The sequence below is a fragment of the Microcebus murinus genome, chromosome 2 (genome assembly GCF_040939455.1).
Source record: "Microcebus murinus isolate Inina chromosome 2, M.murinus_Inina_mat1.0, whole genome shotgun sequence".
Lineage (NCBI taxonomy): Eukaryota > Metazoa > Chordata > Mammalia > Primates > Cheirogaleidae > Microcebus > Microcebus murinus.
In genome coordinates, this window is record NC_134105.1 from 83,198,400 (window position 1) to 83,225,288 (window position 26,889).

Below are 26,889 nucleotides of genomic sequence, written 5' to 3' on the forward strand. Positions count from 1 at the left end.
AACTAAAAGAAAAGTCTTGGCATGTTGACCTGATTACTCAATTGATATAGTCACCATTTCCTATAAAATCTGCACTTTTGACAGAATGTGCTTTTTTGTCTATCTTATAAATTCAGAGAAATCATTGGCAGTCTCCAGATGTGAATTATCAGAACATTACTCTTGTGGACATGCACTTACCGGAGGCCCAGGAGGCCCTGGAAGACCACTGTCACCTTTCTGGCCAGCAGGTCCCTGTTAGAAAGAAAAAGAGAGAGGATATAAATAGAGAAAAGGAAATTAAATAGGTTTCATTGAAAAATTAAAATGCCAAAGCAAAAAGTACTTACACTAGAGCCTTTGTTACCCTTTGGGCCTTGAGGACCCTAGAAAATGCAAAGGTAAAAAGCACAGATAAAAATCTAGAGCATTTGTTTCACTTTGGTATATTTGTAACTTAAATGCACCTTGTAGGATTCTTTGGTCTTGTACTTACTGGTAAGCCTGGAGGGCCAGGTGGACCGATGGGACCTGCAGGACCTGGAATTCCCTAGAGAGAGAATCATTCAATTTAAATAGCTTTCCTCAGTATTCCATTGTCATGTTTTACATACATTTAGAGAATTCAAAATTTAGAGATTTCAAAAATACTTAAAAAATAGCTTAAAATTTTTCCATCATGAGTCTAAAAATTAATTAACAAAATAATCTGAAATTTTCTCCCATTTTTCTGTAATGTTTATACTTTTTTTAAATACGCATATACGTATGTGTGTGTGTGTATTCCTGCAAACCTCAGAATAAGAATTGCATGTGATAAGAATTCAATACATGCCTTTTAAGTAACTATCAAACTGTAATTTTTATGATTTCTATCTTAAATCATATTTTTAATTTATTTGTTCTAAGGTTTTTGAAAAAGTACTGACATAGCCAAATTAGGAAAGATACTTTAAATTACTTGTTTGATTCTGTTTAAAGGAATATGTGCAAATGTGTGTGTATGTATTATTCAAAAGGAACAGGAAAAATTATCTATATTTTTACTCACCCCATCCCCCTTTGCTCCTGGAGACCCTTGATTTCCAGGGAGTCCTCGGTCACCCTTTTCCCCTTGTTCTCCTGGAGGACCAATCAGGCCAATTAAACCAGGATGTCCCTTTGGAAGGCAGAGAAAAAAAATGTTAATACTATTTAAATTATAATCATTATTAAATTCTAGTCATGAAATATTTGGACATTAAATTCATGAAACCCAAAAATAAAAATTAAAAAGGCATATAAAAACATAAAATAACCCCTCTGAGTAGAATATAGGGTTAAGAACCAACCTCCTCTCACCTAACTGGATCATTTACTGCTTACTTTAAAGGACAGTTTTATTAAAGGCTGAAAGTAATATGGAACAAAATGCTTTCTAAAAATATCATGTTCAGTGTTCCCAAGGAATTCCTTCAGTTAAAAGAGCAATGATGATCATAAATAATATGAGTGAAATAAACAACCAAAAACACATTATCCTAATTAGCACTTGATTTAATATGGATGATCTGTTTTTCAGAGACTTTGCAGTCTTTTGAAGACATTCAGAGATTTTAAAATAATACAAACAACATTAATGCCATTATAAAAAAGACTTAGTTTTTCTAACTGGTACAACTCAGAATAAATTCTGGGAGATGAGATTACTATTTGTAAGATATTTATAGTTTAAAATTTTTATTTTCATGTTTAAAAACATAAAAATGGGTATTTTGTTATTTCACCTGTTTATTTTCTGAATAGTTATTTTAGTACAACCATATGCTTTCTCCATATGGTTCCTCAAAGGGAACACTGAGAAAATACAGCACTGGATTTTCATACATTTTTCACTATTTGCATATTTTCCCTTCTCTAAATACTTCTGAGAGGCCAAAGATGCAAAGCTTTTTCCACAGTTAGAATGACAAGGATATTGTTTTAAATTTCCTTTTGAGTGATTTTTAATCCGCAAAAGTTAACTGCCTCTGCTCTTAGTACATCAAAATTGTAACACATTCTTTTATTCTCACCTTTTCACCCTTGGAGCCAGGATCACCTTTGAGACCCGGTAAACCAGGAGGTCCCTAAATAATAAGAAAAAATAAACAAAGATAGAATGGGTATTAATTAGAGTATTATATTACTAGTCACAGAGCTAGTTTGGTTTTGGAAATATGGAGTTCAAAAATAGTTAATAATGATGAGTGTTAATTTATTTTACAGGATTCTAAGTAAATTTATATGTTTAAAATATTATAGTTTATTTTGTAACTATAACATTAAACCATAATATTGAAAATTTTGATCAAATAAACTGAAGTTAAAAATAAGACATGCTGTATATGGTTTTTCAGTCAAGAAAAAAAAGCATACATTTTCAATTACACTAATTATAGAAGGAATTTCCAAATTATATATCTAGTCAATCAAGTATTTCTATGCTAAACAAATTTCAAAGGTTACAGTATTTTCAGTAAAATTTAAAAGATATCAATACACTTTTGACTGTTAATTGATTTTTGATAACCACAGGAAAAAAACTGACAAAAATTTTAATACACTGTTTTGTTTATATTTCCATAACAACTATATTTGTATGTCTCAAAATGGTTACCTGATATTCTACAGAATAAGAATATATAATTTTTGTATATACTGACTTAAAAATGGAGTATATACTTCTGCCAGGCTATGGTCAATTTTCTGAATTCTGATTTCAATTTTTATCCTTTGTTTTCTTTAAATAGACATCCTTTACTAATAATATGATTACTAGACAGAGAGATATAATAGAATATCTAATAATCCCAATAACATCTTGCACGTATAAGGTACCCCACAGTCTACAAAACTTTCTTAATTATCAATCTTCAATATTCACGACAATCCTGATGAAGTAGCTATTTGTGTTCTTTTTATTTGTGGGAAACTGGATCATTTAACTTCCAAGTACCAAGACTGCGATTCAAAGTTAACACTCTGGTTCCAAGTCCACAATTCTTTATAGCCATATGATCTTGGACTACTCAGAGTGATAGGAATAACCAAGGAGAAAATGGTGGTACTCCAGTAGGTAACACAAAAGATATTCCGAAAGAATAGTAAGAAAATATAGCAAACTACCAAAGAAGATATGTCTTTAAGGAAGTGGACTGATTTAGACTCTAAAAGTTGTAAGAGGGAAAGGCTTCTATACAGAAGACAGTAGAGTGAGAGAAGGCAACATTCATGGCATGACTTGGCTGGGAAGGATTTGAAAAGAAAAAGAAATGTCAAAACTTCTTCAATCTTGAACTGAACATCCCTACTATTGAGCCAGAAATGGCCTTAGCAAATTATAATATGAGGCCTCTTGATTGTCATTGTATAACTATTCCAGAACATATGGTATTTCATGACTTTCTTTTTTTTTTTTTTGAGACAGAGTCTCACTTTGTTGCCCAGGCTAGAGTGAGTGTAGTGGCGTCAGCCTAGCTCACAACAACCTCAAACTCCTGGGCTCAAGCGATCCTCCTGCCTCAGCCTCCCAAGCAGCTGGGACTACAGGCATGCGCCACCATGCCCATCTAATTTTTTCTATATATATTAGTCAGCCAATTAATTTCTTTCTATTTATTGTAGAGATGGGGTCTCGCTCTTGCTCAGGCTGGTTTCGAACTCCTGACCTCGAGCAATCCGCCCGCCTCAGCCTCCCAGAGTGCTAGGATTACAGGCATGAGCCACCATGCCCGGCCTGATGACTTTCTTTCTCTTAATAATTTACTGCCATCAGAACACTTGAAATCAAGAACACCAAAAGAGCACAGGACTAACCTGCTGATTAGGTTTCTAGCCCAAAGATTCTAGAGAACCAGTAGGTATAAGTTATTCCTGCTCTAGATTCTCATAGAATTTTGGGTACTGGCAGAGTTTTAGAAATAATCAACTGAGATACCATTCCTTTTATTAACAAAGGAATAGACATTCAGAAACGTATTAATTTTGTGAGATCACAAAGCTTGCCAATGGAAAAGGCAAAGAGTTGACCCCATGTCTTATGACTTGACCCAATGTTCTTTCCATGAAAAATATTATTTTCTTCTGTCATCACATTACAAAATACGCACATCCAAAGGTGAAGTTTTCTTTTTCTTTTTTTTTTCTGATTAGTTAATTGGAGTTCACCCCTGGCTGCTCAACGGAGTTTTGCACAAAAATTCTTCGTTTTTTAAAATTCATGTAATAGTTGGGAGAATTAGCCTTTTCCAAATTACACTCCCAACATGGCACTTTTAGCTGTAAATTCTAAATTGAATCTCATATTTAAATGATTCATGAAATTAATAATGAAGAAATTTACTTTCTTCATGTAAGTATACCTCTATTTCAATAATTTAACTTTTTTATAGTCTAAGGCTATGAGTTTTATCCTTTTAAGTTATATTTTTATGAAAATTATTGCATGACTTTAGCAGCTAACTTTTAGCCCTTCCCCCCTACCCACGGCAATTTTTGAACAAACTTTTTAATCTACAAATTGGTGTACTTCAACATTGAAGGCGACAGAAAATAAGGTTTTGTTCTGAAATTACAAATTAAACAAAGCAGGCAACAGACGCTGTCAGAAGAAGTATAACTGACATTAAATAATGATTTATATATATGTGACTCCTGAAATTAGGGCCAAGGTAATTTAGGTAGGTCACTACTGCCTGCAACAAGTAAGGCACCAAGCAACAAAGGCAAACTGTTCATATGGTTTCTCTGTAAGTCTGAATTATTTTGATTGAATTGAATTATGTATAATTCAAGCAAATTTTAACTTTTACCAGGATACCTCATGAGACATCACTATATCTTCTACAAGACTATCGTAAATAATTTTCTTCCCCCATCTAGGGATACTTTGATTCTTCCATGTGAAGTAGCACATTATATCTCAGTCCATAATTTTTGTGAATATAAAGTATTAAGAGCTGTGGATCTGATCCAAGCAGTGAGATGCACTACGAAAACTAGTATGGGTTCAGAACAGATTAGGCCTGGCACAGAAGCCAGACTCCTTTATTAGCAATTTAAATTAGCTAAACAAAGAAAGCTTCATTTTCTCATCTGCAAACTGGGGATTATTTCTATCTCACAGGGCTGCCGCAAGAATGAGTGACAGGCCCTTTCCATTTCTTCATTTCTGAAATCTCCTCCTCTAACTGAAATTCTGAATATCAGGAAAGAGTAAGAATAACGCTAACATAAATTAGTCCTGGTATAACAGCAGAATTTTGGACTATTATTTGGCATATTTATATTTATTTTATTTCATGAATTTGAAATTCTCTTAAGTATTGATGTAAAAATGGACAATTTCCCTGCATTGTTCTATTAACAATAGACGTAAATTATTTTCACAGGAAGTATGTGCAGTTTTAAGTGTAGATATGCCTCAGATAAAAAGAAGACTATAAGGATATTACCAAATTCACTTTTAAATATATAGTAACTCTCTCCCCTTCTCTGTAGTTTCACTTTCCACAGTATAGACTGTATAAAAAGTGAAGCATAATACAAATGTTAACTATTAGTTTATTAGTTTTAGATATGCTACAGATGGATAACTATCAACGTTCTTATCCCATTCTAATAGTATAAGCTAAAATGGCAAACAAGAAGAAAGAACTATTAGTAATTTTAATTTTTTTAGGCTTAGTGAGCAATATACTAGACATTATTTGTGTTTTAAATGCATTTTAAATCTTTTCTATAAATGTTATTTATGAAAGAGTTAGAGATAATGAGTATTAATTCCTCTAAACTAATAATCTCTCATGAAATTACAAACTACATCTAAGGGCGAATTTGCCAAACAAAATCAGCTTTTTATTTTTCACCATCTGGAAATAGAAATTGGTAACATTATGAAAGTGAGAGTAGTTATAAATAACCCTTTGAACCAGAAGCAGATCAAAAACATCAACTCTGAATATTAAAATGTTATTCCAAGTACACATATTTTCTATTTTCTCTTTAGGATACTGTTAATTGAAAACCCCTAGGGAAATACATAATTCATAAGTAATAAAGTGAAAAGGAAAATAGAGACAATACATTCTTAGATGTTTCAAATACAAGCCAGCATTTTCCCCTCCGCAATATTATGCTTTGTGCAATATTTACTTTGATCTATATCTCAAAACTCTAGCGCATTCAAGTTTAAAGAAACTGCAGATCCTACACTTTATTTAGAAGATAAAATTGTAAATGGTGTCAAATTTGGTGAAAGGGAACTGCTTTGTTATTTAAAACTTTTTAATAATTATAGAATGCTACCCATCTCAAATCTGTTTACAAACAGTTTAAATGTAGTATTAAACAAAATCAAACTGTAATTCAGTATCCTAACCTACCTTTTATTCAGTCTTTCATAGTTTGAAAAATAATGCTATCACATATTTCATTTTGTGAAACAAAGGAATGCATGATAATACTAAAGTAAACTTATCCAAAGATAAATGCTAAATAATTTTTAAGGTGTATTAGAACAAATAAGTTATTAAAAGAATATGAAACAAAACAAAATAAAAGCTTAATATTAAAACATGTTAATTCTGCCTTCAAAAAATCAAATAAAGATTAGATTTTAAAATTACTAAATCATGTTAATTTTGACTTTGCCACAGAGAACAGAATTTAGTCATCATCACTCTTTAAAAAGCTCAATCTTATTCTCCCTTAATGTTTGTGGACTACTCAAAGACAATTCAAATAAAAATTTTTAAAAACTTTAAAACAGTTTTTAGGCTTAGTGAGCTTTCCATTAGCTCCCATCTGGGCTACTTATCTATCCTCAGTTCCACATGGTGATTCTAAGTATATGTGTATGTATGTGTATATGTTGAATTCATACATGTAAATAAATTTTACCATGTGAAATATTTAACCTTTAAAGTAACAAATCAATACTATGTTATATCTGATCTTTAGTAGAGCTGATAACATAGAGGGGTCACATACCCTGCAGAAATCATTTTGAGAGTTTTATTATGTTTGTTTTACTCTATTCCAAAGAATTTCATCTCCAGAAGGGTGCTATAGAATTGTTCGACTGTTACCTATATAGGTAATCGATGCTCTGTTAGATAGAGTTCAATTGTCTTATTAGGTAGCTGCCAGTGTGGAAAGATGAAAGTAGGTAATTTGTACTTACTGAATAGCTAAGTTGTATTTAAAAGTTGGGAAAAGGGGAATGTCTTGGTAGCTTTGTCTGACCAGTGGAGCAATACTGTAGGAAGTTACAGGCAGCTTCTAGAAGGGGAAAAGAGACCCAGTAGGTACTTGTGGAATTCTAGTGATGAGCAAATTGAAGCCTATGTAGACTTGGAAGTGGGTATGACTATATTTGTAATTATAATTAGTAAAAATACATTATGAAGAAAGTATTCATATAGCTGTCACATAGATTAATTTTGGAGATTAATGGAAACCTGTATGTTTTCAAATCTCTGCTAGTCTCACCACCCACATCTTACTACATTTAAGCCTCTTTTCTCCTTTAATAATCTTATCATATGTCTAACAGGGAATGGCCCCTAGAGGAGATGAGATTTAAATGGTCTTTCTCTGAGTGTTCCTAGCATCCTCAATGTGATTCTATCATAGTACTTATTACATCATGTTCTGACTGCTGTCAGTGTTAATTGTACTTGTTGATCTATTACATTTGAATGAACAGCTAACAACTTACAAACAGGTTTATATATGATACACATGCATAAATGAGGTGAAATTTAGTTACTTTACATTAAGAATATGAAATTGATTATTTTTCAATATATTTCCCATTATTTTATTCATTTAATAGTTATTCATTTTGTGTTACTGATGCCAATCAATAGTTTAAAAGTGCTTTACAAATAACTAATTTAATTAACATAGGAATCCCATGGAGTAGAAAATACTGATATCCCAATTTAGCTCATTTAAATATTATAAATATATAAATATCATTGGGTAGATGCTATTAATATTCCCATTTTACAAATGAATAAGTTAAAGTTAAAAAACAAATTAGTAACTTTCCTAAAGTCTTCCAGCAAGTAAGTGATAGCACTTGTTTTGAAGCCAAGGAGTTTGGCTTTAGAGTCAATGATCTTAACCAGTAACTATAATAAGATACTTCTCATTTTGATTAAAAAATTATCTACCAAAATAAATCTTTCTTAGTTGAATGAAAAAGCTCATTAAATTGCCAAAAATGGCATTCTAAAGATGATTTGTCTGTCCACACTCACCTCATGAGGACTAAGTATCATTTTCATTGAGATTAGGTATCATAGTCAAGACTAACTGAAGCTATGAAGAAGCTAAAATCTATTCCTGTTAAAAGTACTCTCCAATAAAACAAGCAGTCAGAAAACGGAATGCACCCATGCTGCTCGCTCTCATGCTGATTATCTCTCACTTTGCCTAAAAGGGTTTGAGTTGCTCTGTCTTCTTGCACTGTAAATTCATATTTACTTAAGAGTCCGAAAAACAAACTTTTACAAGCTGGAATCAGGTGGTATGTCTGATGGTTTTATTTTTAATATCTGCTGAAGGAAACCTCCAGCATGGCGCTTTTTATTTCATCTGCAGAAAGGTCAGAATACTTATTGGAAAATCTGAAATAACAGGAAGAAAAATCTCTGGCAAATTTTAGGGTGACATTAAGGCAAAGTAATTTTTCTTCCAGGCTCTGACTCTGTGCAGTAGTTTACCCAGATCTAAGGAGAATATTCCTAAGCATCGGTGCAGATGTGGACCTGATCCTGCTTCAATCAAGGCCCTGTTGCTATGCTGATGAGACAATGTACATAGTTGCTAATCTGCTTGAAGTCAATCAAGCAGATAATTTATCTAGTTACTTGATAATTTATCTAGTTACTAAATAAGTTATCTTTAACTTTTTCAGTAAAATTTTAAATGTAATCTCATTAACACTGATGAAATATTTGGTAGGTATATTAGAGGAAATTGGTGTGGCATCTCTATTAAATTGAATGGTCAAACTTCCTCCTGAAAAATTAAGGTCGTGAATTCAGGTTTGATGGCTTTCTGAGTATGTACGTATCTCTGAGATAATTAACATGTTCATGATAAAAGGAATTTGAATAAAATTTATGGAGGGATTTGACTGTTTAAACTAACATGCATCACGCATGCATAGTGTGCTATGTGTATGTTTGCTGTTTTGATTAATCACTTTACACATATCTATTTCTGGACAATGAAGTTCAAATATCTCTAGCATGAAATAGAATCTGTTTATAAAGCAAACAAGTCACCTAGTAATTAACAGTTTTAAAGAGTAAGTCTTTCATTTTTCACTATCTGCCCAAATTTTGTAGCAAGGATAGCCTTGAATCCTATAATAAACTCATCTACGAATAGTATGTATGCTGGTCAACAAAATGCTTTATTGTATTTCTCAAGCATGCTATTTGTACATAGAGTTTATGATAGTGACCAAGCTTCAGTGTTGTAAGAATCATCCTTCTTCACTAATGGGGTTTATTGTTTTATATTTCAGCCTGTATGACTCATAAATAGAGCAATTTATTTGGTCAAGAAATCACTGTGTGTGCCAGCATTACTCTTTTAAATGTAGTGCCAGGAAACTAAGTGTAATTGCATGCATTTGGGGAAACTGCCCATACTAGGAAAAGGACTGGTTGGGTCATTAGTGTTATTTTATTCAGAGTGGAAATATTTTTTTTTCAATCAAAGGGTGAAAGAAAGGAAAAATCTTCTGATCAAGTAGCATATTTACCACATATCTATACAGATCATTTTTATCTTTTTAAGAGTAATATACTTTCTTGAAAATTATACAAAATCTAAAATAATTTAATAGCTACAATTTCAAAGATTCTAGCTTATAAACAATTTTATGTTATAAATTGTCTCTTTAAATGATGAAAAAGATCCTACTCACCAAAGGACCAGGTGGTCCATCTTGGCCTGCAGCTCCGGGAAGACCTTGTTCTCCCTACAGAAAATAGAGATGATTGATTTTTTAATTACAAAAGAATGCATATTTCTTTCCTTTTTTAAATTTTGGAAACACAAAAAGGAAGAAAGGAAAACATCACTTATGAATTCCACCATATGTAGAACATCTAGAAATATTATAAGCAATTTTGTGTCTTTTTATTGTGTGTATATGTCCACAGGAACATACATATATATGTGCCTGCTATTTATACATAGAGCATGCTATATACATAGGTACCTGTGTATATAGGCATGTATATAGCATGTATATAGCATGTTCTATGTACAAATAGCAGGCACATATATATGTATGTTTATATATATAAACAAAATTTTATATCATTGAGATCTAAGGGTTTAGTTTTCTGTTCTTCCTTTATTAGTTAATGTTTCACCATAAACTTGTTAAATAAATGAAATGCTTAAATATTTTAAGAGTATCTGATTTTATAGATAATATTTACTGAATTCCCATAAAAACATCCACACAATAAATTATGAAATAATGCTAACATAAACACGTTCATTAACAACATTTTTAGAAATAAATGCTATTTTCAAAATAACATCTTTCAGCACAGGCGCTCACCACAGGGCCAGGAATGCCCCGAAGACCTTCTGGCCCAGGCTTTCCAGCAGGTCCCTGTGGACCGACTGGTCCAGTTTTTCCAGGAGGACCTTCGGCACCTGCTTCTCCCTGTTAGAAAATAAGACATGTGAACACATGAATAATTAGACAATATTTTCTGATTTATGAAATGTACTGGAATAAATATTGTCTGATGTATGCATGAGATTTTCAAACATGGTATCTATTATATATATGTAAATACGGGTATATATTTTACCTTAGCACCTTTTTCACCTTGTCTTCCCTCTGCACCTGCAGCTCCAGGAGGGCCCTATAAAAATAAAATTGCATTTAAAAATGCATCCCATATAAAAGTAATGAAACTGAGGACTTATTTATAAATACTCCAATTTAATTTGTAACAGACCTACAAATTGTGTTTTATTGCTATTTGGTTTAAAACACAATGAGTAAAACCAAATCCCTTTTTACATATCAACTTCACACACAGAATAGACTATACATAATCACTTCACATCAATGTAATGAAACAGTAAAAATAAAGTTTCCAAAGAAATATGAATTAAAAGTGACCCTTAGTGTGTTAAATACTCAGATATCATTTATTAGTAGAGATTAACTGAATTTATCAGATTTTACTTCCATCTCTATTGCGTTTTAAGAGTTTCCCCTTACTTAATCTTAGAACATCCATATGTTCTCGTATTCTTATAAGATCATGTTCCAACTAAAGAAACATTTTAAATCATCATGGTCAACAGATATAGTATTTTCATACTGGCACTACATAATTCATATAAATCAGGAGCATTAAAACTGCTATCACTTTTTAAAACCTAATATTGGAGAAAAATAGAAAAAAAATTGTCTACACTGAAGATGTCATACAGAAGCCTAAGTACAGAAAGATTTAAAAAGAAACTTGATGTCCAAGATACTGCTTTATATTTTTTCCCAGACCCTCTTGTTTTCCATTTATTTACTTCAATTTTCACAGTAAATTGTACTCAAAATCATTAACTGAGATTGAGGCTGAAGGTTGGTGTTGATTGGTGAGAATAAGTAAGATAGGAGGATGACTTTCTCTTTTTCTGATGCTATATTAATATTTTAATGGTGAATACATGTCAGCCTTTCATATACGGTCTTTTAAATCCACATTTAATATGCGTATCAAGGACTTCATCAAATGCAGAGAATTACATGAACTCATTTCATCTCTGAGTCACCAAAGACATCTTTAGCAATTATTTTCTGAATATCATCCTTTAACCTCATCTGTTATTAGACATTCAATGTACCTCAACCCAATGATAAGAAATGTATAAATTCTATATGCATTCTTGAGGAGGCAGCAATATGTTAATAATAACAAACTTCAAAGTGAATTTCTTTTAAATTTCATACTATTTATGCAGGAGGAATTCTGTATTAAAGCATAGACTTCAAATTTTTTTGAATATTAAAATGTTGAGCCATAAATTATCTTGGTGTTATATTTAAAATACTAACTTATAAAAAGTAGATAAAACAAGCAAATTTGTTATTACTTTTTGAAATAGGAATAATGAAATTCAACAGAATAATAGCTTTTCCGTATTTGATGAAAGCTTTTCCTTAAACTAGTGACATAAGTTTATATGCTCTTAACCTCAAAAGGTTACATTTATACACATGAATTTTATAGTAGAGAAGATTTATCAATATCTCACTTTAACAAAAGCAAGCCATCCATTGTCTAGAAACAAAACAAAAACACCACCTTTACTCCAAAGTAGAAAAGACAATCTACATTTGAAGAGCCCAGAAACACTTAGCACAAATAAATTACAACACAGCCACAAAATTGTCATTAAAATAAAGGGCTTCTCCACCCCAACAGAATTTCTTCCTTATGTGAATAAACATCTATCATGGTAGAAATTCTTATTAAATAACTTTGTTCTCTTCTTTTTCTCATTTTCCCAGTTTTATTTATTCCTTATATATTTTTTCCAGATGACAAAAGGAAAAATTTTAAGAAAAACTAAGATGAAAGCAAGTAACACACTTTTTGTAGGAGAGTGAAAAGTTTCTATTGGAAAAAAACTCCCAATACCTGCTATGGTTTGAAGATGTCCCCCCAAAAAGCATGTGTCGGAAACTTAATCCCCAACACAATAGTGTTGAGAGGTGGAGCGTAATGGGAGTTATAAATATTTAGGTCATGAGTGCTCCACCGATTATAATGCCTACTATAAAATGGCTTGAGGCTCCAAGTTCGATTTCTAGCTCACTGTTGTCTCTCTTTCTTCTTTCACTATGGTTGACCCTGCAAGAAGGCCCTGGCAAAATGTGGCCCCCGTCTTGGACTTTCCAGCCTCCAGAACCATGAGCCAGTACATTTTTGTTCATTAGAAATAACCTAGTCTGTGGCATTCTACTGTAACAGCACAAAACAAACAAAGATGAGACTATGGACACATTCTTGTCTTAGTCATTTATTTCTCATACGTTTGCATAAACAGAGGGGCAAAGAGTTAATCTAGTGAGCTACTTGCTGTTCTTCCATGAAGCAATGAGTGTTCTTACTGGAAAATGCTTCATAAAAACATGACACAATAAAGCAGGCCCTAGTTAATTCTCTACCAGTAGTCAGTATTATAACAGATTTTCCTACCCATGAGAAATAGTCTTCATATAAACTATCAATATAATCTTTCCACTTCAAGTTTTATTATAGAATATGATTATCTATATAATTTATCCATTTTTCCACTCATGTTGCAAACATTTAAATATTCCTTATGCTCCAGAAATATGCTATGCATGTAGACTACATGCATGTAGACTACAAATAAAAATATTAAATTAAAACCCTAAGGAATTAAGGAAATTTAGTTACAAAGACAAATATAAAAATTAACAAATACAATACATTTAAAAATATACAAAGATGAAGCAGGTGTACAAAATAGGTACAATGATCCAGTTTAGGAGTATCGAAGATTTTCCTAAAAACCTAAACCTCTGATCTGAATCTTACAGTGTAGGTGGATGAAGGAGGGATGTTGTTTCTAACAGTTTACCTTCTGACACTAACATGCATGCTTAAAAGCATAAGGATGGAAAGTACATAACACTCTTTAGAGAGCTGCTGGTTGTTCTGTCAGGGTATTAGTTAAGAGTCTGTGCATTTGTGTAGGTATACAGAAGCAGAATATTAGGGTGTGTAATTACTAATGTGTGGTGGCTTGAGAGTTGGAGAGGAAGGAGGAAAATTAGAGAAAGGCAAGGACTTGAGGGGAAATACTGACGAAATATTAGCAAAATGAACTATGCCAAGTTTGGTATAAAGTTAAATAATTTGAGTAAATATTTTCAAACATATTAAATGAACAAGTGTTCTCATTTTTCACATTAAAAAATTAGGACAGTTTCTTCCAAACAATGTTAAAACCCACTAGTATTTAGCATATATAAAAACTAAAGTTAAATAAATATAATTCAGGATTTTTCAGAACCTTTAGTATCCTTCTTGAACAATGAATCTCCAAGATGGGTGCATAATCTGCAGTGGTACCCAATTTAAATGCAGACTTTGTTTTCATAATGACTTTCCTTGGGAGGCATAGTTTTCTACCAAACAAATTTTAAGAGAACTTATAACTTATTTTATTATTACAATGTATTTTCTACCAATACATTTATAGAATATAAGAATTTTTCAAGAACCTTTGTAAAAGCAAATGTCTGAATTTGTAATTGGAATTAATAATGTATATATTTGCCTAATACTATAAATGTGTGTGTATATATACATACACACTATGCATATATAGGGTGTATATACATTAATATATATACACACACACTATGTGTGTATATATGTTGCGTGTATGTATATATAAAGTTAAAACTTCATTTGTTTTTGTAATCAATTAATAATATCAGTTATTGTTTTAATTTTTCATTGTGAACTTTCCTTTGGCAATATGAACTGAACTCCTAAAAATTCCAGTTACTATGTGCATTTTCTAGGTTATAATGTTTAAATTATTTTAGTCAGCTCTAGAATATTTTTAAATAAAAGCGCATGGAACTAGCTAAAACGATAACTTGAGTATTAAAATTCCATGGCTTATTGATAGAAGCTGCACAGATCTTCTAGTGCCTTAAGGAAATATACATTTATCCTCAAGTTATTACAAATGCATGAAAGAAGATACATGTACTACAAATGATGACTAAATTCTCCTACTTGTTCAATAACCATTAGAATGTTGTTTCTCAGTATCACTGCCACTCACAACATTGTGATCAATATTCTATCAGGAAGTTTTATTATCATTCACTTGTAAGATTCACCCACAGAAAAAAAGTGGTAATTCTTTTGAACACATTTCTAGTCATTGCTACTTCTGATATGAGGTGTAGCAAAATTCTTATTTTTCTGTTGACTCCAAAGTGGGGAAAGTAAAGATAGGAGAAATGTTAATTTCCACAAAATATATGCAAAGCTAAAGTAAGACCATATGTTCTAGATGGACTAAAGAAAAATAGATTGTAAGGCAATTCGGTATTCAGCCAAATTATAAGCCTGTAGATCACGTATTGTTTTATTTCATAAGATAGCTTCTTGCTATTTCACGAAAGTGATATTAAATTGGCTACTGCATCAGGAACTGCTGTCTGCTGACTGAACCCAAAAGTTTGCAGAGACAATTCTCAATTTAGTTTCAATTCATAGAATTCTCTCTGAACTGTATCCCTACAGAATTAGATGCTCTGTGTTCACCCAGTGTATAAACAAAGTGTTTCCACACATGTGCAGTGCATAAATAGAGTGATACCATTTAAGTGAGCACTTTATGTTACCAAATACCACCTTCTCAATTAAGTCACTGTTTCATCACTTCATTATTTCTCAAACTGGTCCTAAACCTCTGTTGTCTTGCAAATCCATTTTATTAAAAAAATATATGCAGTTATCATGAATTTAAACACTTCCTTTTTTGGCAATATCTTCATAGGAAATTCCTTTACATGTTACATGATGAATAAATCATATGGATAACTATAAATTTCAATAGAATTACATTATACTGCAATTTGAAAATGTAATTCAGTAATATTTTGTATATATTTTGTATGTTTATCACCTAATTAGTTCAGGATTATTGATCATTGTAGAATTCTAATGACAAAGCAAAATTCAACAAGAAAGAAAACGAAGTCTACTAATGAAGTTACTATGAATTTATTGCTAACAAACTTTTCATTTACTTCTACAATTGGGAAATTAGATGAAAATATTTCAACCTTTTTGTTACCTATTTGTTTTTTTAATAATAAGCTTCTTTAATTTATAAATCATACTACAATTTAAAACTCTTAGTCAATGTTTAATAGCATCCACTGTTTTGAGCAGCTGATAAATTTAGGCAACAGGCTTGCTGCTTTAGATATACATTTTATTAATTTATTCCTCACTTCATCACTGATAATTAGTTATTATGCAAAATGAGAAAACTGAGACTCAAAGAAATTAACTTATTCCAAGTTACATTTTTAGGTAAGCAAAATAAGGATTTGAAACCATTTCTGTCTGATTCTAATGCAACACCATTCTAGAATACTTGGTGCTGAAACTGAAATGAAGAGTATCAGTTTATAGATTGCAAATTGCCTTAGGAAATAATTTGTGTTTTCATTGTTTTCTTTTTAGTTAAACTACCTATTTGCTTAAGCTAAACTAGAATTATTGACTAATTAACTGGTTTGGTTGGCTATAATACAGTGCAAGCATTAATTGCTAGTGTTGAATCAGAAAAAAAATCACAATTTTAGTAATATGATTATTGACATTAATTTTTCACACCGCTAACATATGTTTTACTCAGATGAAGAAAATAGATCATTGTGCAAAACAGATTAGTTCAATTAAGCACGCCAGTTTATCCCAACCTAGTATAGGAAACAATTTAACACATTGTGTTAAATAGCTTTCAGGTTCAATTTAATGATGCCATGTTTAAAAGAGAAAAATCTGCATATTATTGCTCAATAGGCTGACCTAAGGTTGATTTTTCTTCTACATCAAAGTGGATGTGAATAGCTTTGTAAGCAATGCATAGTCATCACAGTTCTCATGTCATTAATAATTCATGAATACAAAGACTTCTAAGTTTGTTTATAAAGTGACTAGAATGGATTAAAAATAACTCATCATATTTGTATAAATTGCTATTTAAAAAGAGGGGACAGAACATTGCTAAAATTTTTTTATGAAGCTATTTTAAAATAATTCATCAAAAATCAAAGAGTGATCTCCACTAAAGCACTTTCTAATTATACTAAAGAAAAAAATGATACAAGAATGACTCAGTTAAGTATTTTATTACCTTAGGTTTTCAGCATAAAAATGTATGACACAATACAGTGCAGTATCTGTAAAGTGGAAACTTCCTACATGCCACTTGAAACTACTGTAATCTACTTTCTCACACAGAGATAACTACCATCCTAAATACTTGTTAGCCATTGCCTAACTTTTCTGTATAATTTTTAACACTCATGTTTGAATGTTAAACATGTTTTAAAGTTTTTTGAATATTACATAAATGAAATCATATCTTTTCCAGTTCAACATTTTATATAGATGTTATAAACATATACACATACACCTAAATATGTGTATTTATATATTCTGCTTGATATTAGTTTTTTTGAGATTAATCTGTTGATCCATGCATCTGTAATGCATTCATTTTTATTGCCATAAACTATTTTAGTTTATGAACATACCTCAATGCATTTTTTTTCTAGAGTTTTATTATGAACAAGGATAATATAAGCATTTGAGGTTTTTTTGTTTTTGTTTTTTTTTCCAAGACAGAGTCCCGCTCTGTCTCCCTGGCTAGAGTGAAGTGGCATCATGCTAGCTCACTGCAACCTCAAACTGCTGGGCTCAAGAGATCCTCCAGCTGGAGTAGCTGGATCCTCTAGCTGGGACTACAGGTGCATACCTCCAAATCTGGCTAATTTTTCTGTTTGTGTAGAGTAAGGGTCTCACTCTTACTCAAGCTGGTCTTGAACTCCTAACCTCAAGTGATCGTCCCACCTTGGCCTTCCCAGAGTGCTATGATTGGAAGCATGAACCACCATGCCTGGCCTGTATAAGCATTCTTATATGTGTCTTTTGATGACCATGTGCAATGTATCACCTAGATAAGCACTTAGAAATAGAATTACCAGTTGCTAGGAAAAATTCATGTTATATTTTACTAGATAACATAGAACTATTTCCCTAAAGGGGTTGTATCACCTAACTTGCAGCAGCTGTGTATGATAATCTCCATTGTTTTTGAAATATCCTTTCTAATATTTAGTTTGTCATAGTAAATGTTTGTCAATTGGTGGATATAAGATAATATCTTAATGTGATTTTTAGCACATGTTTTCTTGATTTCTACACATAAGAAATTTGTAGGGCATTTGTGTCAAATAATTTCTCATGTCTTTTGCTTATTTTTTCTATTGTTTTTTTCGTTTTTCCTTTTTTTCTTCTTAATTTGAAAGAACTACTTAGGTATTCTGGAAAATGATTCTATTCAAGTTTTCTCTATGTTAGAAATATTTTCTTTTAGTTAGATCTTTTTATTCAATGTCATTTCAGTATTTTTGGATAAACAGAAAATTTTTAAATTGTAATTTATTTGATACATCTATCTATTCCTTTCTGATTACACCAATATGACCAGAATTTATGGCTAGAGGTAAAAAATTTACTCTCTAATAATTTTTGTTAAAATATTTCAAAATTTACCTTTCACATTTATGATTATAACACAATTAGAATCGAGTTTTGTAAATAGACATTGGTAAGGTCCATTTTACGTTTTTTTCTATGGAAAATTAACTCTCACAGCACAATTTATTCAATATTCTATCCATTTTCTATTGCTGTATAATGTTCAATTTGTCACAAATGAGGTTAACATATATCCTTATGTCTTTTCTGGGCTCTCTTCAATGAGACCATTGCCTATATATCTATAAGATCAATTATAACTTTACAAATACATTATCTTAAATCCTACACAACTCATTGAGGCACTTAAACATATTTTTATTTTTTCAATTGTTTTTATTTTTTTTAACTCGAATAGTTAACCAGATTGTCTAGTTAGAAATATTGGCAAAAAAGGGTATAGCATGATTTTCCTATTCTCTAGTTAAGTCTCATATTTAAATCTAAAGAAGAAACTTACCAATTGCTTTCAACTTATCAGTATCATGTAATCTTTAATTCTGAATTTAAAAATCATTGGGTATGCTTCATATTCTTAAAGCCACAAATAACTAAATTTTGGGGTGGATAGTATGCTTTATTAATGTGCTATTAATATTTTATTATAACTAATTATTTCTAATATACAAAAATGCATCCATATTCTCATGATAAAGAGAAAGGAATTAAGAATTAAAGATTAACTGTTCTTAAATCATATCTCATCTCACTAGCAAATGCAGAGGTCTAACCCAGGTATAAATGAATAAGAATGCAAATAGATGAGCATTTCACTACACAACACTGCCTCAGTGTTGTAGAACAAAGATATAACCTAAATCTCTGTATGTGTGCTGAATTTTCTATGACATTTTCTCAATTCTAGAATCAAGTGGTAGTCTTTCTATAAGTTGGAGTCATCCATTAAAATTATAAATGTCGATAATGACCCATTCCGATGTAGTAAACACAAATATTTAAAAATCTGTTATGATGAAGATAAAAAGTTTGTTACATTATATTAGCAAGATTAAAAAATTAGTAAATATGGATGGAAATATTTTAAAGTTTACAAAAGTATCAATAGTGTCAACATTAACTATTATATCAAAATACTGTTTTATACAATAGCTTGATATGTTTTAAAATATGATATTTTTATATAATAGTTATGTTAATCATATCATTACTCCAAAACAGGCATGTGATACACTGGTTCGCACTTATGTATTCCTTTTCTTTTTCATGTTTCTGTTCATTGTCTCTAGTAAATTGTTTTTATTCCTTTACTTTTTTAAAAATTTCAAAAATATTCATTTACTGGTTTTCAAAATGAATAATTCCCGTGAGCCACAACAGTATGGCTAAAGAAATGAATTCATCCCAAAACTCTATCACCATGTTGAGAATCCATGCCAGATATCAAATACTAATTAGCTAATAAATGAGTAATTTGTTTGAGATATTTTAAAGTGAAACTCTCAGCTGAGAATCTGCCTTTCAAAAGATCTGACATATTGGAGCAGTTATCTATGCTACTAGACAGTTTTAAGTGCTGTTTTAAGGACTGCAAGCAGAAAGAGGCCAACAGATCTCAAAAATCATATTATACTTTGCTATTGTTTTCTAAGACTAACAGCCCAATTTATCCCAATTTTGGAAAAAAATTATTTTTATTAAGGCCATGCTTTGGGGTTTTAGACAATAATAATAATAATAACAGGTAAGGTAAAAAGGTATTTGGTGAATGAAGAGTAAATTATATTAAGAGAAAATATTTATTACACAATAAATTCATGTCTGCCAAAGAGGAATGTTCGCTTGTAAATGTTGATTCAAACTTGTATTTCTGAGATACAAAAGTAAAACCCATTCACATTCTATATTCAATATGAGGATATTCAGTGGGAAAAATTTCCTTAAATTCCTAACATTAGAAAACAGAAGTGGCTTCAATTTCTCTATGACTTTGGATTAATGAAGAGAGAATCAGCCTAAAAAATATATTATGACGTTTTGCATATGTTTTCTTCATAAATAAATTGGAAAATAGACCAAGGGAGGTATAGGAGAACATGGTAAAATGATATAGCTGCAAGAGGCAGGTTTACAGAGACAGCTTTAGGAAGAATAGTAAGTAAATCTCCTTCTGTCTACTTCAACCAATATTTTGAGCTATAACTATTCATTTATATTTTGCTATAGCCCTTCATTAAAATGTTATTTCCAAGTCAAAGCAATTCCAATGCAAAGCAATTCAACATTATATACTGATTCCTGAACTCATTCTACTGATGCTGCATTCAGGCTTTTGCAATGTTTTAAGATAGTGCTGGACTATTGACATCTCATCCCCAAGTAGTACACCGGGAGTTAATGTTCAGGGGACCACTGGAGTTTTTTTAAATAGTCTACTACATTTGCATAGAGAGATCTAAGCACAGAGAAGTGGAAAACTCCATAAGTAGGAGTTGTGCTTTTTATTTTTATTGTGACAGTGAAATAGTTAAAATGTGTTCTATTTTAGTAATTACTTTGACACATTTAAGAAATTATTCTCTAGGACTTATGATATTTTCAGCATCCTTATAAGATGCTGCCTACAGCTTACATACATTACATAAATTTATACATATGGTGAATAATGAGTAGATGTTTCAAATACAGAATTAAAGAAACTTACTCTTTTTCCAGGAGGACCTGGTGGACCAGCCTCACCAGACGGACCAGGAGGACCCTATAAAATGTGAAAAATACCTTTTAAGGAACTGGATATTATTTTCTGGCCCACGTAATTATTTGAAATCTAGATTGAAACCAACTTTCTTCATTCCCACACATCTATCTTTCCTGGAAAATCTCAGCCCCACTTCAGATCTCTAAACTTTCTCCAGATATCTATAATTGGAAATGATAAATTCAAATGATAAAAATCTTCATAACTAGAAGAAAGTCAATCAAATACTTTCTATGAAAAACTGTATCCATTTAAAAAAGCACTAATTTATATCTTGTAAGCATCCAACAGGCATTCTAATTAATATAAACATATGGTTAATAATTCTACTTATATCACATGAATTTGTGAAACCATAATACTATTACCTTTAAATCTCTTTTCGTACAACACTAGTATTTTCATGCCAAGGTGTACACAACATGCTGGGATATGATCCACAAGTCTTATCTACACAGAATAAGCTTATATCTCTGACAGCGAGTAGTCAGGGTAATGACTCCAGGTAGAAAATCGTGTTGGGGGGCTCCCCCTTAAGTTAAGGACCTTTCTTACTTCCTCCCTAAATATAAAAACATGTGGCCAAAGCATATTCCTGTGTCATTTCCAAATAGTAACCAAAAAAGGCCTATACTATGCAGAGTTCATCAAGTTCGAAATTGAAATAATTCATGCTAATGACAGGCCAATAACTTGGCTTTATTCCTTTCAGTATTATTTATTTTTCAAATATTTTTTTGTTATCCAATACACATGATACATAACTGAATTTGATATAGTATGACAAAAGCATTACTGTAATAAACTACATTTTTATTATGAAGAATTTCCTTATATTTCTTAATTTACATCACGTAAACATTCGATGTCACATTGACTTTTAATTGGAATGCAAATATCTTTGATAAGTTTTTCAGAAAAATGTAGACACACACATTTGTGCTTTTGAAAGGCTGATCATTTTTGATTATTTCCTTAAAATGCTTTGAGACTATGTAGAGATTTAAAAAATAGGTTTACTTACAGGTTGACCAGGATCCCCGTCTTCACCCTTGTCACCACCAACACCATCTTGACCCTATTATAGGCAATAGAAATTGAAACCAGGTATATCTCACTATTAATTTATTTTTATCAGAGAAAAAGATGTGGTGGATTATCTTGGGATAAATTAATATCAGATGGAAAAATGAAAATATTATTTTTTTTAGTTTTTTTAAGATTATGGTACTTCTCACTCTATCCATAAAAAATTTGTGAAATTATTACTATATAAAGTTTTAAATATAGTTCACTCTTGATATAGGGAAAGGAAGAAGATGTAATGAGTGTACAAAGCCAGTGCGTCCTTTTACCATGAGCAAATGTGGTGCAGTTTGAAACAGGATTTGCATTATAGAAGAGACTGAGAGAAAAGCAAAGATCTAGTAATTTTGAATAATAATAATGCTGCTATTCAGATAATTCATTTGTACAACCCAACAAAGTCTAGAAAACTAATCCAAATGAAGAACATAATCTTGAAATGTAGGCTTAATAGTATCCAACTATATCCAATATTCCAACTATATCCAATAGTATATCCAACTATATCTAATAGTATCTAACTATATCCAATTTTCTTGTAGTTGTGATTACTGTGTGTGTGTTTTGTTTTCTTTCTGGTTTTGGCATTTCATTTAAGTATTAAACTAATTAAGAATTTTTAACAATAGAGACACTGAGAACATTCTCATTGTTAACAATAGAGACACTGAGAACATTCTCAACAAAACCATGCCTTTATTTTTCCACGATACTTACTGCAGGGCCAGGTTCCCCAGGAGGACCAGGATCTCCAGGAAAACCAACAGGACCCTAGAATGATGTTTTTAAAGGAAAAGAAATAAATTAAAAATGATTATTTTATAAAGATATGATATTATGAAGTATAAGAGGTTAAAGTTATGGCAAAACCTGGTAAAAATATTTCTCTTCTCCTGCTAGAAAATTTCTAAAAAGTGATATCAATTGAGAATGCTTCTGAATATACACAACGATAAAAAGTCTGCTCCACCAACTTTGGGTCAGAGTCTCACGATTTCTAATCCTTCTAAGAAAACCTCCAAAGTGATTTTGGCACTAAAAAAAATGACACTTAATTTTATTTTATTTTTCATGTATAAAAATGTTTATTGCAGCATTGCTATTAATAATGACAAATTGGAAACAGTCCAAATATCGGTCAAGAGTTGCATTGATAAATAAATTGTAGAATATTCTTATAATGAAAAATAATAATGCAGTGAAATAAATGGCTAGATCTGTATCTAGCAGAATGAATAAATTGCAAAAAGATAATGTTACATTAAAAAGTACAAGTTATATAATGATACATGCTATAGCATGCCACTTGCAAAAGGTTTGAAGATATGAAAACTAATACTATATATATCGCTTACAGATATGTACACATAAATGGAAACAACTACGGGTTACGGGTGTCAACAATGAACATCAAGTTCAGATAGTAAATACTTCTGGTGATGAAAGGAGGATATCAAGATCAGGGAAGCATTTACTCTGGGACCTCAAATGTGGCTGGGATGTTTTGTTGTTGTTTTTACCATTTTAAAGCAAATGATTTAATTCAGTGGTCACTTTTAAGAAGGACACTTTCTACACAGCCATAATACCAATATCAAATCTAAAAAAATTATCAATACTTTTTGATATCACCTAAAATATGCATTTCATATTAAATTTCCACAATTGTCTCAAAATATGACTGTTTTACATTAGGCTTGTACAGATCAGAATCCAAACAAGCACCACACATTATGCCTTATTTTAATGTGTCTTAAATTTCTTCAAATGGAGAGCAGGACCTCTTTCCCCTTAGTCCCCACCTCCCGCCTTACACAGATGCCTTTTTCATATTTTCCTTCCTAGACAAACTGGACCAGCTGTCCTTTAGTCTGTCTTGCATTCTGGATTTATCTGTTTGCTTTTCCCTTGTGTCATTTAACTTGTTTTCTTTCCCCTCCATGTTTCCCACAAAATGAATGTGTGTGAGATTTGGTTAAATTCAGATTTAAATTTTTTGGCAAGAAAATCTCCTAGGTAAAACTGAATACTTCCATTATGCCAGGCCACAATGTTCTAGTGATGGCAAAACTGATGAAGGTGGATAAAGATGGGGCAGCCTAATCCTTCCATTGTGAGGGGCCCCAACGACCTTTTGTTTAATAGTTTCAGTCACTGATGACTGTTGCTGCCTGGAGTGATGATTTCATTAGCGTTATAAAATGGTACTTTTCTAATTTTACTTTCTTAGACTGAATTCTTCTATTAAAAAAAAGAAGTTTCAATCTACAAGGACTAGTCATCCTGAAATGTGGTTCACAACAAGGAGGGAAGCACACATAACTATTTCCTTTTAATTACAAATTTTCAGAATTAGGAGTTGGTGCCCTGAATGTTCTCTTTCTTTAACAAAAATGAAAAAAATGGCTAAATGTTAAGATTTTGTAAAGCTGGGTGGTAAATATTTAACTGTTTTTGCTCTTCTATAAACCTTTCTAAAGTTTTTAATCTGACCTGTTTGAATGGAAAAAAACCCAATTATTTGTAAAGGGTTATATACTTAAAATGTTCATATGATATTAAAAATGATGCTTGCCCTAAGCTTTGAGGTATAAGTTATGTAAAATTTTAGAAGGTCTATTGAAATTTGTTTAAAAAGTAGAACATAAGGAAGAAAGAAATAAGCTAAAAAGGTAAATCAGGAGAGTAAGATGGCACAAAACCCATGTAGCCACACACCACAGTGGGGAATGAGGGGAGAACCGTGCTATCCAGTGCCTAGCTCAGGGGAGTCTCACTGTGGTCCAGATGCCTTTTTCAGATCAGAAGAGAAAGAGCAAGCAATCAAGCAAACAACAAAGGTACTAAAAGTTTTCTAGAAAGGCCAGACATAGGAGCAGAGTAGAGGCACAGTGGGCTGTGTCCATTTAGGGCCATGAGTCTACAGTGAGCTGGGAGGCCCAAGGGGCTAGCCAAGTACCTCACGGAAAATGGTATCCTGACATGTGCCTGGAGGGAGCATTGACAGAAAACTTAAGACCCTAAGAATGCATTAAAGAGATTTCTATTTAGGGACCTGGATACCCTACTGGCAAGTGCTAAATCTAGATTCAAATTCTGATTTTCCTGACTCCAGAGCTTCAGCTTTTCAACCCTATTTCGGTCTCCTTGCCTTTCCTCAAGTTTCATCTGAATACAGTTCTGCTTAACTGTATTCTTTGATTTTATTTTTAGAAATGTCACTTTAAAGGGAACCAAACTAACGTACCGGGTTACCCTTAGGGCCATCGTCACCTGGTGGTCCCTTAGCACCAGGAGGTCCAGCAGCTCCAGGAGGACCAGCTTCACCTTTCTCTCCTCTTTCTCCTTTGGGACCCTACACAACATCAGAAAAACAATAGTTATCTTACAAGTTCTAAATCAGAATTTCTTAACCTTGGAACATTGGACAGTTCTTTGCTGCGGGAGGCTGTCCTCTGCATGTAAGATGTCTACCAGTATCTCTGGCCTTTACTAGCTAGATGCCAGTAGCTACCACCCCTCCACGCTTCACAAACAGAAATGTCTCCAGACATTGACAAATGTTTCCTGGGGTGAAATTCACTCCTGGTTTAAACTAATCTTTGTTACAATAATATAGTCCTAATGTAATTTTTAAGCGTTTATTTAAGGCAGCAGTAGTGGTTATTCTTTTGTTGTTGTTGTTGTTATTCCTTTTCTGGATAGTCCAACAAAGGGAATGTATACAGTAAACAGATTTAATGTTCTCACTTATACAAATGCAATCTTTTTTCAGCTTGTATATAAATCAAAATATGCAGACAATATGCATAGTTATTAAACATTAAGGCTCTGCATATGTGATTATCCATAATGGGATAGAAAGGAAAAGCAAAAAACTGAATCACAGCTAGGACTTAAATTACATGTTGAAAAATGCTCTGAAAGAAATTCCTGAAGCAATAGCACCCTGTATTGACAATAAGACAGCACTTACTCCCGGGCCTGCTTCCCCTGGAGGCCCTGGGTTCCCTGCTTCTCCAGGTTCACCCTACAAAGAAAAGACCAAGCGAGTATTAGAACACAGAAATGATATTTTAAAATTTGTAAAACTGCCTTCAATTATACTATACCATTTTGGATTAGCCCTTTAATTATTATATTATTTAAAAGGCATTGAAAAACTTTAATAAGAGGAAGTCACTTTTTCTATTACTGATCTCAGTATTTTTGTTTCTCAGATCAGGAGACAAAGCCAGACAGGCTCCTGCAGTTCTCACTGAGTAGTTAAGAGCCAGCATACCAACCCAGGCTACCACCAAACCATCATAACAGACATCTACATGTTTCCTAACAAATTATGCATTTGTGCTATATCAATATTCATATTATAATCAAGTTTGTTGATAAACAATTTCAAATTATTTTTCACTAATGTATGAATTTGTTTCTCTTTATAAATTAACAATTTGGTGCTATATATATGTTGATGCATAGAACATGCACAGTAGATATTTAAATAATACAGAGGAAAGATTATAATTATGAGATATGTAAAGGTACTTAGATAATTGAAACTGCTCCATTTGAGTATATATATATTATAAATTTGATAGTCTTTATGATCTTCCTGGTTAGATATGGAAAGCTATTTTCTAGCTCAGAAAAACTAATAGATAAATCTCTTAAGCTAGTAGGTTTTAGCTATGAAATTCT

The 26,889-nt window shown here is 31.8% G+C and overlaps 1 protein-coding gene across 2 annotated transcripts in view; it reads right to left on the reverse strand.

Annotated features, from left to right (window-relative positions):
• COL11A1 (collagen type XI alpha 1 chain) overlaps nt 1-26,889 on the reverse strand; it is a 204,631-nt gene that overhangs the window by 14,776 nt on the left and 162,966 nt on the right. For both annotated transcript variants that reach the window (XM_075999901.1, XM_075999900.1), the window contains exons 50-62: nt 26,171-26,224; nt 25,442-25,549; nt 22,912-22,965; nt 22,133-22,186; nt 21,055-21,108; nt 10,857-10,910; nt 10,598-10,705; nt 9,950-10,003; nt 2,034-2,087; nt 1,031-1,138; nt 476-529; nt 330-365; nt 181-234 (exon numbers count right to left, since the gene is read on the reverse strand). In XM_075999901.1, the coding sequence (XP_075856016.1) occupies nt 181-234; nt 330-365; nt 476-529; nt 1,031-1,138; nt 2,034-2,087; nt 9,950-10,003; nt 10,598-10,705; nt 10,857-10,910; nt 21,055-21,108; nt 22,133-22,186; nt 22,912-22,965; nt 25,442-25,549; nt 26,171-26,224 (846 nt within the window). The remainder of the gene's footprint in view (nt 1-180; nt 235-329; nt 366-475; nt 530-1,030; nt 1,139-2,033; nt 2,088-9,949; nt 10,004-10,597; nt 10,706-10,856; nt 10,911-21,054; nt 21,109-22,132; nt 22,187-22,911; nt 22,966-25,441; nt 25,550-26,170; nt 26,225-26,889) is intronic.